Below are 13,414 nucleotides of genomic sequence, written 5' to 3' on the forward strand. Positions count from 1 at the left end.
CCTACACTGCTGGTAGGTCCAGTGGTAGCTGTGTGCAGCTAACAGCTGAGACACTTCCTGAAAGACATTTTCGCTTCGTTCGTCGCTAACGAGAGTAACGTCTGCACCTCGTTTATTGACCATGGCGTGGTTTTACACACATCAATTTATTTTTACAGTTCGAAAGTCGTGTGAACAAATGACACCGCTATTGCTGTTGCTAACTTTAAAACTAGTGGATTGATGTCCCGTGTCAAAAATCCAGTAACAGCTGGTAGAGATGATTCTCACTGACAAATTAGTTATCTGCAGAGTTTTGACATCACATTTAGTATCGGCTTGTCTCACTTGGAACCTCAACCGAGGTTGTACTAAAAGAAGTACTAGGTACCAGGTACTATCCACACCGGAAAATCCCCAAAAAGCGAGCAGAGTCGAACCGTGTTCAACAGTGGAAAAGCCCCATTAGCGAGAGTGCACAACCCTCTGCATAAAGTGGTACCCAGAGACCCTGGAGGACATCAAAAAGCTGATTTGCAGATAGATTTTGTTATCTAATGCAATAACATTCAGACATTAAGTGTGGCTCAAGTGTCCAAATCCACTAATTATGAATCAGCTATATGAATAGCTATGGATGTGTTGACTAATACACGTCAGATAAATTGAAAATTCTATTTGTAGAAAAAAACTCAAGCAATTCATTAACAGATATTTCTACTGAAAGCAAGGGAAATTTGTGCACATGCCAGATTTACATTTACAAGTAAAACTAATGTGAGCATCACACAGTACTACCAATTAAACAATGACTAGCAATAAATGTAATGATAAAACCAAAACATTCCAAACAGACATAATAAGTAATTATGCAAAATAAAACTGCAAAAGACAACAACAATTGAAAGGAACCAGGACTATACAGGTACACGGAAATTCCAAAAGGATAACGCAATATCATATGTACACATGCATTCTATATTTGAGTTTCTGACAAAGCTAAAACAATTTAACCATCTTTACACAGTAAATCAAGGTTACTGGTCATACACAAGAACATAACTGCTTGCGTGTAAAAATGAAAGAAAACGTTTCAGCTCCATTGCCTTTCATAGCCTATTATGTTAGCTTTTGCACCATTTTGAGTTATATATGTAAGCAGTTTAAATTCGGCAAATGTTTTCTTTTTTCTTCACTTTAAATTTAAATTAAGATACAAATCATTGTTTCATTACAAACTCCATTCATTATTTTACAATTTCACAAAATTAATGTAACCATTTGACAGTGGGTAAGGTAAGTGAAAAGATGGCTATATTCATACATTTTAAGAAACGTAGGCTACACATTGCTTTGCAAATTTTGATGACTACATAGGGGTTCAAAAGTGGTACAATCACTGGAATAATGCAGAATAATTAACACCCTGTTGATTTGTGATTGTTCAGACATCTCCCATACCAGATATCAATTTCAAAACTTGTAAAAACAAAAAACAAATTTTTTTAATCATGTTAGGTTACAAAATCAAAATAAATACAACTTTTTTATTTAAAAAAAATTATTTTAAAACCTAACATTAAGAGAACATGTCATGGAGGGAAAATTCATAACTAACAAACTACGATGACAGAAGTCAGCATTGCCCTTAAAGTTTGAACTTTTAACCTTTTAAGGTCTATGAATTTACAAATGTACAAATATTCTGTATACATCAAGTGGACAAGAATTACACAACTGAAATGGATTATATTAGACTTTATTAAAATGTTATATCACACATATGGTAATTACATTTTGAATTATTAATTTGCCTAACATGTCATCAATATCAAATTCCTTTGGTCCTTCAATAAATAAAACTCATATCATATACACATACTTTGTACAAGTTTAATACAGTTCTAAAGGGAAGATATGCTGACTATTTTATTTTTGTGGGACTGCCAGCTGGACATCTTATTTAGAGTATTTTGAATTGATGGGGAGGGGGGTTATTGTCTGAAATCATGCTTTTGACTCTTTTATGTGAAATTAAAATAAACAAATAGAAACATTTTAGTACTGGACACTTTGCTGGCAAGAATTCCCTTGCATTAAGTGAGTGAGTCAAGTTTTCTCAAGCACATTCACAAGTCACATCAATTTCTTTAATGTCTTCTATTTCTAGCAGTTGTACTGTTTTATAAATGCCACATGGCCAATCAATGGAATTTTTGAGTAGTGGAAAAATTACAACACAAAAATTTGTGTTTAGATTAAACAAGCTGAGTAAGGTCCTAACATTAAAATCGGTTTCTTTTAAATCAGAAAAACAAACAAACAATCTACAGAACAAAAAAATGTAGCTTTCAACATTAAAAGGCATATGGACTTGAGACGTCAAAACTTTTTAGTGTTTTTACAATACGTCACATGTATATACCATAAAAGACAACAAAAGCTGTCAAATTAAAAAAGTTCTGAATACATCTGCAAAACCTGATGTTAACGCATTAAAGTTCTGTTATTGATGCTGTTTCTTGAGAACAACTCTGTGTTTTCCAATCCAAAGATCACAATGTCTTCTTGTAGTCTGTAATTCCCAGTTGTCACAGAAAAGATGCAAAAGACCATTCTATTTATTTAGTAGGGAAAGTATCCTCAGATGACACTTCTTGGGATCCCAGTGCACAAATCAGTCTTGCCTAATGGAAAATCCCAAATCAAAGCAAAAGAAGAATGCAGACTGACACCAGAGCATAAATATTTCCATTGAATTCTGTTTTTCCATGGTCTGGACGCCAGTCTGATGACTGAAACCGTTTCACAGTATATCGAGCACCACTATGAGAAGTTTCTCAGGAGTTTCCGTCAAAATCGTTGAACACTAGAGGGAAGTTGTCGGCTTGAGCTACTTAAGCTGAGCAAAGCTTAAAAAAAATAAGTAGAAAGATGCAACATAATAAATAAGAGAAAAAAAGTCCGGAATCATTAAAATGTTTGTGGGTTTTGTGCACATCGGACATTTACATATAAATTTTTGTCTGAAAAAAAAAAGAAAGTTGATTCAGTTGCATATCCACTTACAAATATAAAACAATACATACAAGAGTGGGATGCCTCCAGTAAGGGTAGGGAGGAAAATGTTGCCCAAAGGCCCAAATCCATTGTCCAGTGTTGTTTGCACCATTCACAAAAAATGCACATGTATTCGAGTGTGTGTGTATAGAGGAATGAATGTACATCCATTTTTCAGTGACAGAAATGAAGAAGAGCCGGCTCAGGGTAAAGTGAAGGAGAATGGAGAAAAAGTACATCCCTTGGGGTTCCCACTGTTTTGACAGTGTCCGGGTTGCTCAGAATGACTCATCGTGCCTGACCAAGAGGTCTCCCTTTGGTGTTGAAGCACGGGATGAGCCCTTGTCCATGCTCTCAGAGCCAGAGCTCTGATGCTGCTGTTCAGAGCCTGCGCTGGAGGTGACTGTGGATGAGGAGGTGGAGGAGGTGCGGGTCTTCTCCTTAAAGTCTGTAATGATCACTGTGACATTCCCCACCGTGATGGCCAGCTGCTGGGCTGTACTCCTGTCAATGTTTTTCAGCTTGGGCCTGAGGATGTTGAAAGGAGATGTTCAGTATTAGTGTTGGCGTGTAAGGAGCAGTTCAGACAGAACACACTCTTGTGTTAAAAATACATGCAGTTGTCTCAAAATGCATATTAAGAAGTTTTATGTTTTTTTATCTTGAGGGAGCATCTTAAAAACAGCCTTAAACATTGACATTGCAAAACGTTTAAATATATCGGTATAGTGCATGTTTACTAGGGGTGTCACCAGAGCATAAATATTTCCATTGAATTCTGTTTTTCCATGGTGTGAACGTCAGTCTGATGACTGAAACCATTTCACAGTATATCGCGCACCATTATGAGAAGTTTCTCAGGAGTTTCCGTCAAAATCGCTGAACACCATTAATGGTTCGCTGTAAAAAAAAATAATAATAATAATACAACTGTACTGTTCACCACCCATGATTCGGAAAGCATTGGCTCCGCGGTTCAACCTATGTTTATTGACGCATCTGGAGCACAAAGTTTTGTGATGAAAATAAAGCGTCAAATAGACACGCACAGTTATAACCTCCGCTAATGCACCTGAATGGATCTGTAGATGGATACGCTCTGCCTGTGTTTCACCTGGGTCAACTTGATGACATCACTGTTCTGTTTGTATTTAAAAATGGCAATTGGAGAAAACAAGCAGCTGATGGAGAAGCCCCGGTGTTATTCGGGTCTCCTGTTTGGAAACATTTAGGTTTGCAGTCAATTACATCAGAGATGGTCAAAAAACATTTACAAAACAGGTACCGTTTTGCAGACATAGCTCGAAACTAGTGGCCTATACTGGTAATACCTCGACATATGATAATTTGGGCCGAAATCACTGGGGAAAGGTGGCACATGGCACGCACAGAGCCGCAGATGAGCCAAAACTGCTCACACTTCCTTTTGGACAGGCATAAAATAATAACTAAAGCAACTGGGGTGTTCATTGTCAACGATAAGTTTCTCTTCTCCGCTGACGAAGATGTGTTATTTCGTCGTATGATTAAAACACTCGAGCTGCATCACAACATCCCTCATATCCATTTTAATAGCAAAGTTCCTCCTATAGTGAAGTACAGCTCTCGAATATTGAATATATGTGAGGTAGAGTTTGAAAGGCATTTTATGTTGATGCATGTAGCATAATAGTGCAGGTAATAAGTTAAAATGTTGATTTATTAATTGGAGAGTGATAAAATGGTTTAACTATAGTAATATTGTAGTAACGATATGGTTTTCTTTGCAGAAATCATGGTTTTGATACAATTAACCATGGTTTTACAACAGTAATAATGTAGTTTCCATATAGTAACCATGATTTTACTATATATTGTAAACATGACAGTAGCCATGTTGATTTTGTGGTTACTATTATTTTACTACAAATACCATAGTCAAAATATGGTTACTGTAAAACTATGATTTTTATTAAGGGCAAACCAGTTGAAGTGTTTGTTACCAAATAGAGTATTCTTTCTTTGGATTTGGCAGGAATATTTCTTTTCTGTACTTAGCAAATGCCGAACCGAAACCATGACCCTAAAACAGTGATAAAAACAGAACTGTGAGAAATTTGAACCGTTACACACCTAATGTTTACAATTAAAAACAGGTCAGACAGATGCAGAAACACATCAAACCGTAATCATATCAAATCCCTTTATTGTCCCTCAACCATATACACAAATGTAACAGTGAGTGCAGTTCCAAGTAACATAGCTGTCATGAGACACATACCAATTGACTATAAACATCAGATTTACACAACACAATTCAATATCTAATATACACATAATTACACACAACACAATATACAAATAATAATATACAATGTACAGTATACAATACACACAATATAGAATACACAGTAGACAATAAAAACAGTATAAATAAAATATACAGTAGGTTGTAGTGTGCTGTACTGACATTCAGGCTGTCAGTTGCCAGTGTGTTGTTAAGAGAGAATATAATTTATGACAGTCCAGTGAAAGATTAATAAAGTGCAGTGCTGATGTGTATTGATCATGAGAGATCAAGAGTTCAAAAAGTCTGATTGCTTGGGGGAAGAAGCTGTTATGGAGTCGACTGGTGCGGGTCCTGATGCTGCGATACCGCCTGCCTGATGGTAGCAGTGAGAGCAGCCCATGGCTCAGGTGGCTGGAGTCTCTGATGATCCTCCAAGCTTTTTTCACACACCGCCTGGTATATACAGTATCTCACAAAAGTGAGTACACCCCTCACATTTTTGTAAATATTTGATTATATCTTTTCATGTGACAACACTGAAGAAATTACTCACAGTTTTCTGCTTCAGTTGTGGTGTTGATTCACATTGCTTCTAAGATTATTGTGCAGAGTGATCAGATGCATTTTAAATAATTGCAAAAAGCTTCATTGGCCAAAAACTTTATCACAAAACCCAAATTTCACAGTTTTTTGGCACTGGCACAAAATGACCAGCTAACATAATTTCACTAATCATATCAGCAGTCCCAGGGAATGTGTGAACGAGTACTAGTCAGGTGAAATCACTCTAATATTCTGATTGGATTATAAGAGCAGATTGATTGCTATAAAGGAGGGAAGAAGTGCTTCCAATCATTGTGTTCTTGTTCGCAATGTTTACCTCTAAAGAAAGACGTGCAGCCATCATCGCTTTGCATCAAAATTGCCTCACATGCAAGGAAATTGCAGCAAAGCATATTGCACCTGAAAGAACCATTTACCGGATCATCAAGAACTTCAAGGAGAGAGGTTCAACTTAAGTGAAGAAGGCTTCAGGACGTCCCAGAGTGTCCAGCAAGCGCCAGGACCGTCTCCTCCTGAGGAGTCAGCTACGGAATCGTGTCACCACCAGTGCAGAGCTTGCTCAATATTGGCAGCAGGTTGGTGTGAGTGCATCTTCACGCACAGTGAGGCGAATACTTTTGGACAATGGCCTGGTATCAAGAAGGGCAGCAAAGAAGCCACTTCTCTTCAAGAAAAACATCAAGGACAGTCTGAAATTCTGCAGGAAGTACAAGGATTGGACAGCAGAAGACTGGTGCAAAGTTATTTTCTCTGATGATTCCCCCTTCCGACTGTTAGGGACATCTGGAAAATCGATAGTCTGGAGAAGAAAAGGTGAACGCTACCATGAGTTCTGTGTCGTGCCAACAGTGAAGCATCCTGAGACCCTCCATGTGTGGGGTTTCTTTTCATCCAAGGGAGTGGGCTGTCTCACAATTCTGCCCAAAATCACTGCCATAAATAAAGAATGGTATCAAAACATCTTGCAAGAGCAAGTTCTCCGAATGATCCAAGAGCGAGATGATCCGTGGAGAGCGAGATGATCAGTGCATTTCCAGCATGATGGCGCACCATGTCACAAGGCAAGAGTGATAATGAAGTGGCTCGGAGATCATTGCATTTAAATTTTGGATCCGTGGCAAGGCAACTCCCCGGATCTTAATCACATAGAGAACCTGTGGTCAATCCTAAAAAGGCGAGTGGACAAGCAGAAGCACACAAATTGTAGAAGAAGGCAAGAATGGATCGCCATCAGTCAGGATTTGGCCCAGAAGCTGATATCCAGCATGCCAGAGTGAATTGCAGATGTTATGAAGAACAAGGGTCAACACTGTAAATATTGACTCTTTGCATAAATTTAATGTTTTTGCCAATAAAAGCCTTTAAAACTCATGACATGCTTATCATTGTTTTCCAGTAAACAATAGAAACATGTGAAACAATAATCTACAAATACTGAAGCAGCAAACTTTGCAAAACACACAATTTACGACATTGCCAATACTTCGGGTTACATATGCTACAGAGACAGAGTGAACTTAGCTCTGTAGCTTCAGCCGCAAGAGTTCTCTCCACGAGGGCGGTGTTATTTCCCTCGAAACGAGCAAAAAATTAATTTAGCTCATCAGGGAGAGATGATTGTCAAGAGTTATTGTCAATGTTAATAATTTATTTTAGTTTAACCACTAAACTAACCTAAGTTTTTATCAATGTTCAATCATTGTTTTACAACAGAAACCATAGTTTAACCATGGCATTTGTAGTAAAATCATAGTAACCACTATACTGCCGTGGTTACAATATATAATAAAATCATGGTTACTATATAGAAACTACTGTATTACTATTATAAAACCATGGTTAATTGTATCAAAACCATGGTTTCTGCAAAGAAAACCATATCGTTACTACAATATTACTATAGTAAAACCATGGTTAATTTTCATGAGGGTCCTTAACTAAAAAAAAATATATATATATTTTCTCTAATTACTAAATCAACATTTTAACTTAATACCAGCACTAATACGCTACATGCATCAACAAAGTGCACTTCAAACTCATCTTATCCTATATTCCATATTCGGAAGCTGAACATCACTATAAAATGAATAACTTTGCTATTAAAATGAATATGAGAAGGGATGTTGTGATAATGCTGCTCAAGTATTTTAATCATATGTGAAAATCCCACATTGAACACCCCAAGTGCTCTATTTCTTGTTTCATGTCTGTCCGAATTTGCACTGGAAGGGAGTGTGTGTAGTTTCGGCTCACCTGCAGCTCTTTTCCTGGGTGATGTCAGTGTAAAAGATTAATCATGCATCACTATGATGGCATTTTAATGCCATTATTCAAAGCGCATTTTTGACTCTTGTGATAGATTACAGCCACGTGAGGAAACAGGAAGAACTTGCGTGCACATATTAAATAAACCCTCGCACATTATTGGCATGTATTACCAGTATACGGCACTCGTGTCGAACGATGTCTGCAAACGGTGCTGTATTTTAAACGTCTTTTGACCATCGCTGTTGTAATTGACTTCAAAAAGAAAATGTTCCCAGAAAGTAGAAATACAGGGGCTTCTCGATCAGTGGGTTGTTTTCGCCACATGCCATTTTCAACTCCACAAAACGCTTGAAGAACAGTGATGTCATCAAGTTGACCCACGTGAAACAGATGCGTTCAGGTGCATTAGTGGAGGTCTGATTGACGATTTGTTTTCTTGACCATAATTTGTGCCCCAGATGAGTCATTAAACTTGAGGTGAACTGACTGCGGTGCCAATGCTTCCTGAATCATGAGTGGTGAACAGTACGTTTTTTTCTTTTTACCAAGAACGGTTTCACTCCTAGTGTCTATAATACCTGCATTACGTTGTCAAAAATGTAGCATATGCTGCTTTTATTTTACTCTCTTTGTTCCCCATAACCACGACCACAAGGAATATATTTGCCAAATATCTGCAAATGGGAAAAATTTGCAGATTGCAACTGGGCCTACCATAACACACAATAGTTACGAATGCCTACACAGCACATGTAAGCTTTTCCTGCTAACATATGGTGGGCCAAAGTCATGTGTTTCACCGTTGGAAGTATTTGCATTTTTTTTTAACTGAAGAAAAGGAAAGGGGTATAGTCAGAGCATGCAAATTATGTCAGAGGGGCAAACAACTTTGCAAACAACAAAAAACAAAAATACAAATTTGAACAGTCTACCCAAACACCTTATATATATATATGACAAAAATGGACACATATTTCCAGGGTTTCTGCTTGGAAAATGCACAAAGCCAAATCTCATTGATTGGCATTAGCCTCAGTTAGTATGCCTCCAATACAATGTGACACAATGAACTCTGCTGGCAGTGGCAGACAGAAACAGAATGGTGGGAAGGCAGCCAACAAGGCGTGTGTGTGGGAGTAAAACTGTGCTGCTCATTTGAGATCAGCCCACGGCTCACTAATTCAGAGAGAAAGGGATGAAGAGAGAGAGAGAGAGAGAGAGAGGGGGGCACTTTTACAGTGACTTTCACTGCTGTCTGCTAGCTTTGTTCACGGTCAGAGTGACTTACAACAGAACAGTGGCATTAAGTATCTTTATGAGACTGGAAAGGCGAGGAACTTCCTAAAGCACTAAGCACTGATGTTTGATCCTATTTGTCTAAAAAATGGTTGAACACTGTGATAAATGTGAGATACCTGGAGATGTGAGGGTTCTTGGTTTTGGTTTGAATGCTGTTTCTTTCACTGGGTGGGCTTTGATGGATGACTGACTTGGGTCTAGAAAGAGATCAGAAACACTTTTTAGATTATGCACCATAAAACAATGGTTATCAACTGGTTTTGCTTCAGGACCCAGATTTTACATTGAGGACATGAAGTAGCAACCCAACACATTAACAAAATATATTTATCCTACAAAAATAAAGCACTGAAATATATTAATATAATGTAAGGATATAATTAAAGTAATAATAGTCTTGGCAACCAATAATTCACCATACAAAAGACTGATTTAATGTAGTTTGGGACGTATTTTTTTTTAACGTCGCATAGTTTTGTTCATGGTTTCGAGGATGAGAGTATGTAACAACCTGTCATTATTTGCCAAGTTTCTACCAAGTGACAGCCAAATTTGCGTGTTCAAAGGATATCCGAAGGCGGAAATGACTGATGGAAATTAAATTTTTAATATATTTGAAAGAAAATGGTAAACTTGTTTGTTTTGCTAAGGGTAATTTAATTGTCACATTTTATGAATTTCATCACTTGTATTTCATCACTTTTAAAAAAAAAATTAAAGGGCAACATTTTTGGTGTGGAGAAAATTACTGTACAAGTGTGGAAAATTATTTAACTCTTTGTTTAGATTATTATAGTTTTTTAAAATGTAATAATTAGTATTTTCATATAAAAGAAAAAGAAAATATTTAATCTGTCCATTTTAATACAAATAAACCCCTGGGACACAAAAGTATGTGAAGTTGAAGAAACACCCATTGTAATGTAAGTTGCATTTTATTATTTGCATTTTTCATTGTTTTTTTTTCAGCTGTCCACAACCCTATCAGAACTGACCTGCGACCCATTTTTGGGTCATGCATGACTCACCAATTGAAAACCATTGCTATGAACCAGAAAATCTATAATTTCACACACTTTTAATTGTGATGAACAGACCTGTTCTTTTTGGTGTTGGGTTTCTTGGTTATAACTGGGGTGATCTCTTTCTCTCGATCCTTCTTCTCTTTGTCGGGCTGCTCCTTTTCGCTCTTGTCCTTGTCTGTGGGTTCGCTGTCGGGTGGTTTTCTGTCGAGACCCTCCACCTCAGCCTTATCCTTCTCAGGCTTCTCTGGCTTTTCCTTCTTCTCTTTCTTTGGGGGAGGAGGGGTAGCGTACTGCTGGGCCACCTGCTGAGCCACCATCTGGGAATTTATCCGAGGTTTCCTGTGGGACCAACCAGAGTTGATAGTCTGTATGACAGTGCGTGACACTAGATCTGTGCCAAGCAAAAGAATGAACCCTTTACTCACATGCTGAGCCTAAAGGTAACAGCCATTTACAAGTTCATTAACTAAAGCTCAAAGTAATTTACTAGCCTTTAATAATAGTATTAAAACTGCTTTTTGAATACAAATCTTATAAAGATGCCGTAATGCCTGTGTGGGACAATAAATCGATCCATACGTTCAATAAACAACAACAAAAGACCTCAGGGTCATTGGGTCAGCATAAAAGCAGGAATATTCAGTCTAGTGTCAAAAATACTGGTACTACGGTACCAAGTCGGTACTGAAACAAAACATTTTTTATGATACCAGAATTTGTGACGGTACCGGAGTACCGAATGCTCACAACAAGCAAAAGATGACGACAAGCAAAGCTGCTGCGGAGTCTCAACTGAATCTTTTCGATAAAGAAAAGTGGAAAAAGCCAGGTTTGGAAATTATTTGTATTTGTAAAAGGGAAACAGCAAAAACCTATTTGTAAATGGTGCTCTCAATTTTCTGAGGAAAGGAGGAAACATATCAAACTTAATAAAGCATCTGAAAGACAAGACACCCGGATTATTTCAAGCAACCAAAGCAGGTTAGTTTAAAAGCATATTATCATTTGCATTTGGGCTGAAACGATTAGTCGACAACATCAAAAATAAAAAATGACGAGAACAATTTTCATTGTTGAATAGTCGTTTGATCTCATTTAACGTAAAATGAAATCATATTAAACTGTTATGACGCGCGAGAGCAGCTCTGCAGTTCACAGAATTACACAGATCACAGTCCAGATGCACTCTAAACTTTCACAGCTTCATTTTATGTAGATTCCAAAGTATGAGGGAATTATAAAAAAATAAGTGAATTCAGAAGCAGTCTCGTTGTGGAATAAGCAGAGCCAGAGCTCTTTAAAGGAAACATCCTGGCGTTACAAATGCGTTATATTTAATGTGTTATAGCGTTATTAAAGTTCAAATAATACAGAAGCTCAGAAGATCATGTTAATAACTTTAAACTCAGAAACTGGCATTTCTCTGTGTGGTAAGTGCCTCTTCAATGAGTTGCGCGAATGTCCCGATCTAAGTGGGAGAGATTGAAACTGCACCCGGCTGAGAGAGACTCTGCCTCGGGGACGCTCATCACTCGAGCGCAGACGCTTAATGCAGCTAGATTACTACGCGATTGCTCGCAACTAATTTAATCATAATATATGTCACTGTGCATTTCTTATCGTTTAGAAAAATGGCAATATGCAGCTTTATTAATACGAGAGCACTTTGCACATTAGTTTGGAAATAGTTTTTTATTCATTCTATTGTATGCTAGTTTGTTTAGGTTTTTTTTTTAGTACTTGGTAAAACCTTAAAGTAAAAGTTGCAAAAGTTGAAGCAAATAAGTGTTCAAAAATACTTTAAGCATACACTGTACAGTTTTGTTATAATTCAAAAATAATATATTTAAATTAAAGTGTTGCTCAATAATTTCATTTCATAATTTTATTAGAATTGTTTTAACAACAATTATGAAAACAGCCGGAATGCCCATCGCTAATCTGAAAAGAGATAGTGTAGCGAATCATAACATCTCATGGCGGCATCTCCAGTGCTCTGGATGAGACAGGAGAAACCATCAAGCTCGGTGTCAGCAGCCTTGAGGAGGCAATGCTGCAGTCTGAGGAGGAGAAGAGGAAGCAGCTGAAAATAAAGACAAACAGCGCATACTTTATTGTAAAGAAGAAGAACCGTTCGTCAAATTTGGGCCGCTTATCAGACTCCACCATAAAAATGGAGTTTACATTAATCCCACATACGACAATTCGCAGAGATGATCCGTCAAATTGCTGACATAATGAGAGATCGCTGGCTGACCACCAATTATGCCAGATGGTCAACATACAAAAGCAGCTGGACAACTGATATACTTTGATTCTAGTAGGCATGGGTCAATGTGTGATTTTGGTGGTATGTGCTGTTCCACAGATGTGTTTGTCCCTTATTACATGCACACACACTCATACACGGAGTATAAATATGTATGTAATAAATTGTTTGTTAATAAATTCTGTATAAAATTTTCACTGTGCTCCTAATTTTTTTTGTGTGCTCCTACATTTTTTCATTTAGGAGCACATGTACTCCTTGAGAAAAATGTTAGCGTAGAGCCCTGAAGCCCAAAGTATACTTAGATTTTGATTTTGAACGAGAGCCTTTTAAAAGTATACTCCATCTGACTGTGCACGCATACACAGGAGGTTAGCGCATACGTTTAGACTGATAAAGATGTCTTTATATTCCTTCAGACTACAGTTATTACAAATGTAGGTATCTCCTGACCTCCTCACACACGCGCCCTTGACATGCACATCTACTGTTGTTGTTTTAACCCTTGACTCCTGTTATTTAACAGCGATTACTTCTAGCACTTTTTCGTGAGAGCAATGGCTCAAATGTGAGTGTTGCCACCTTGTGGACCTACTAATTCATGCAAATAATTCCAGGTGCATGCGCATTCTGCGCATTTAAAGACGTACGGTTAGAAAAATCGGGTCGCGCTCGTTC

At 37.5% G+C, this 13,414-nt stretch overlaps 1 protein-coding gene across 1 annotated transcript in view; it reads right to left on the reverse strand.

Moving 5' to 3' along the window:
- Positions 1-1,728: 1,728 nt before the first annotated feature.
- The window catches only part of LOC127654126 (RING1 and YY1-binding protein B), a 42,609-nt gene continuing 30,923 nt past the window's right edge, over positions 1,729-13,414 (reverse strand). The window contains exons 3-5 of the mRNA XM_052141137.1: positions 10,540-10,806; positions 9,559-9,639; positions 1,729-3,567 (exon numbers count right to left, since the gene is read on the reverse strand). Coding sequence (XP_051997097.1) covers positions 3,318-3,567; positions 9,559-9,639; positions 10,540-10,806 — 598 coding nt within the window. The 3' untranslated portion in view covers positions 1,729-3,317. The remainder of the gene's footprint in view (positions 3,568-9,558; positions 9,640-10,539; positions 10,807-13,414) is intronic.

This window comes from Xyrauchen texanus, chromosome 13 (genome assembly GCF_025860055.1).
Source record: "Xyrauchen texanus isolate HMW12.3.18 chromosome 13, RBS_HiC_50CHRs, whole genome shotgun sequence".
In the NCBI taxonomy this organism is placed as follows: Eukaryota; Metazoa; Chordata; class Actinopteri; order Cypriniformes; family Catostomidae; genus Xyrauchen; species Xyrauchen texanus.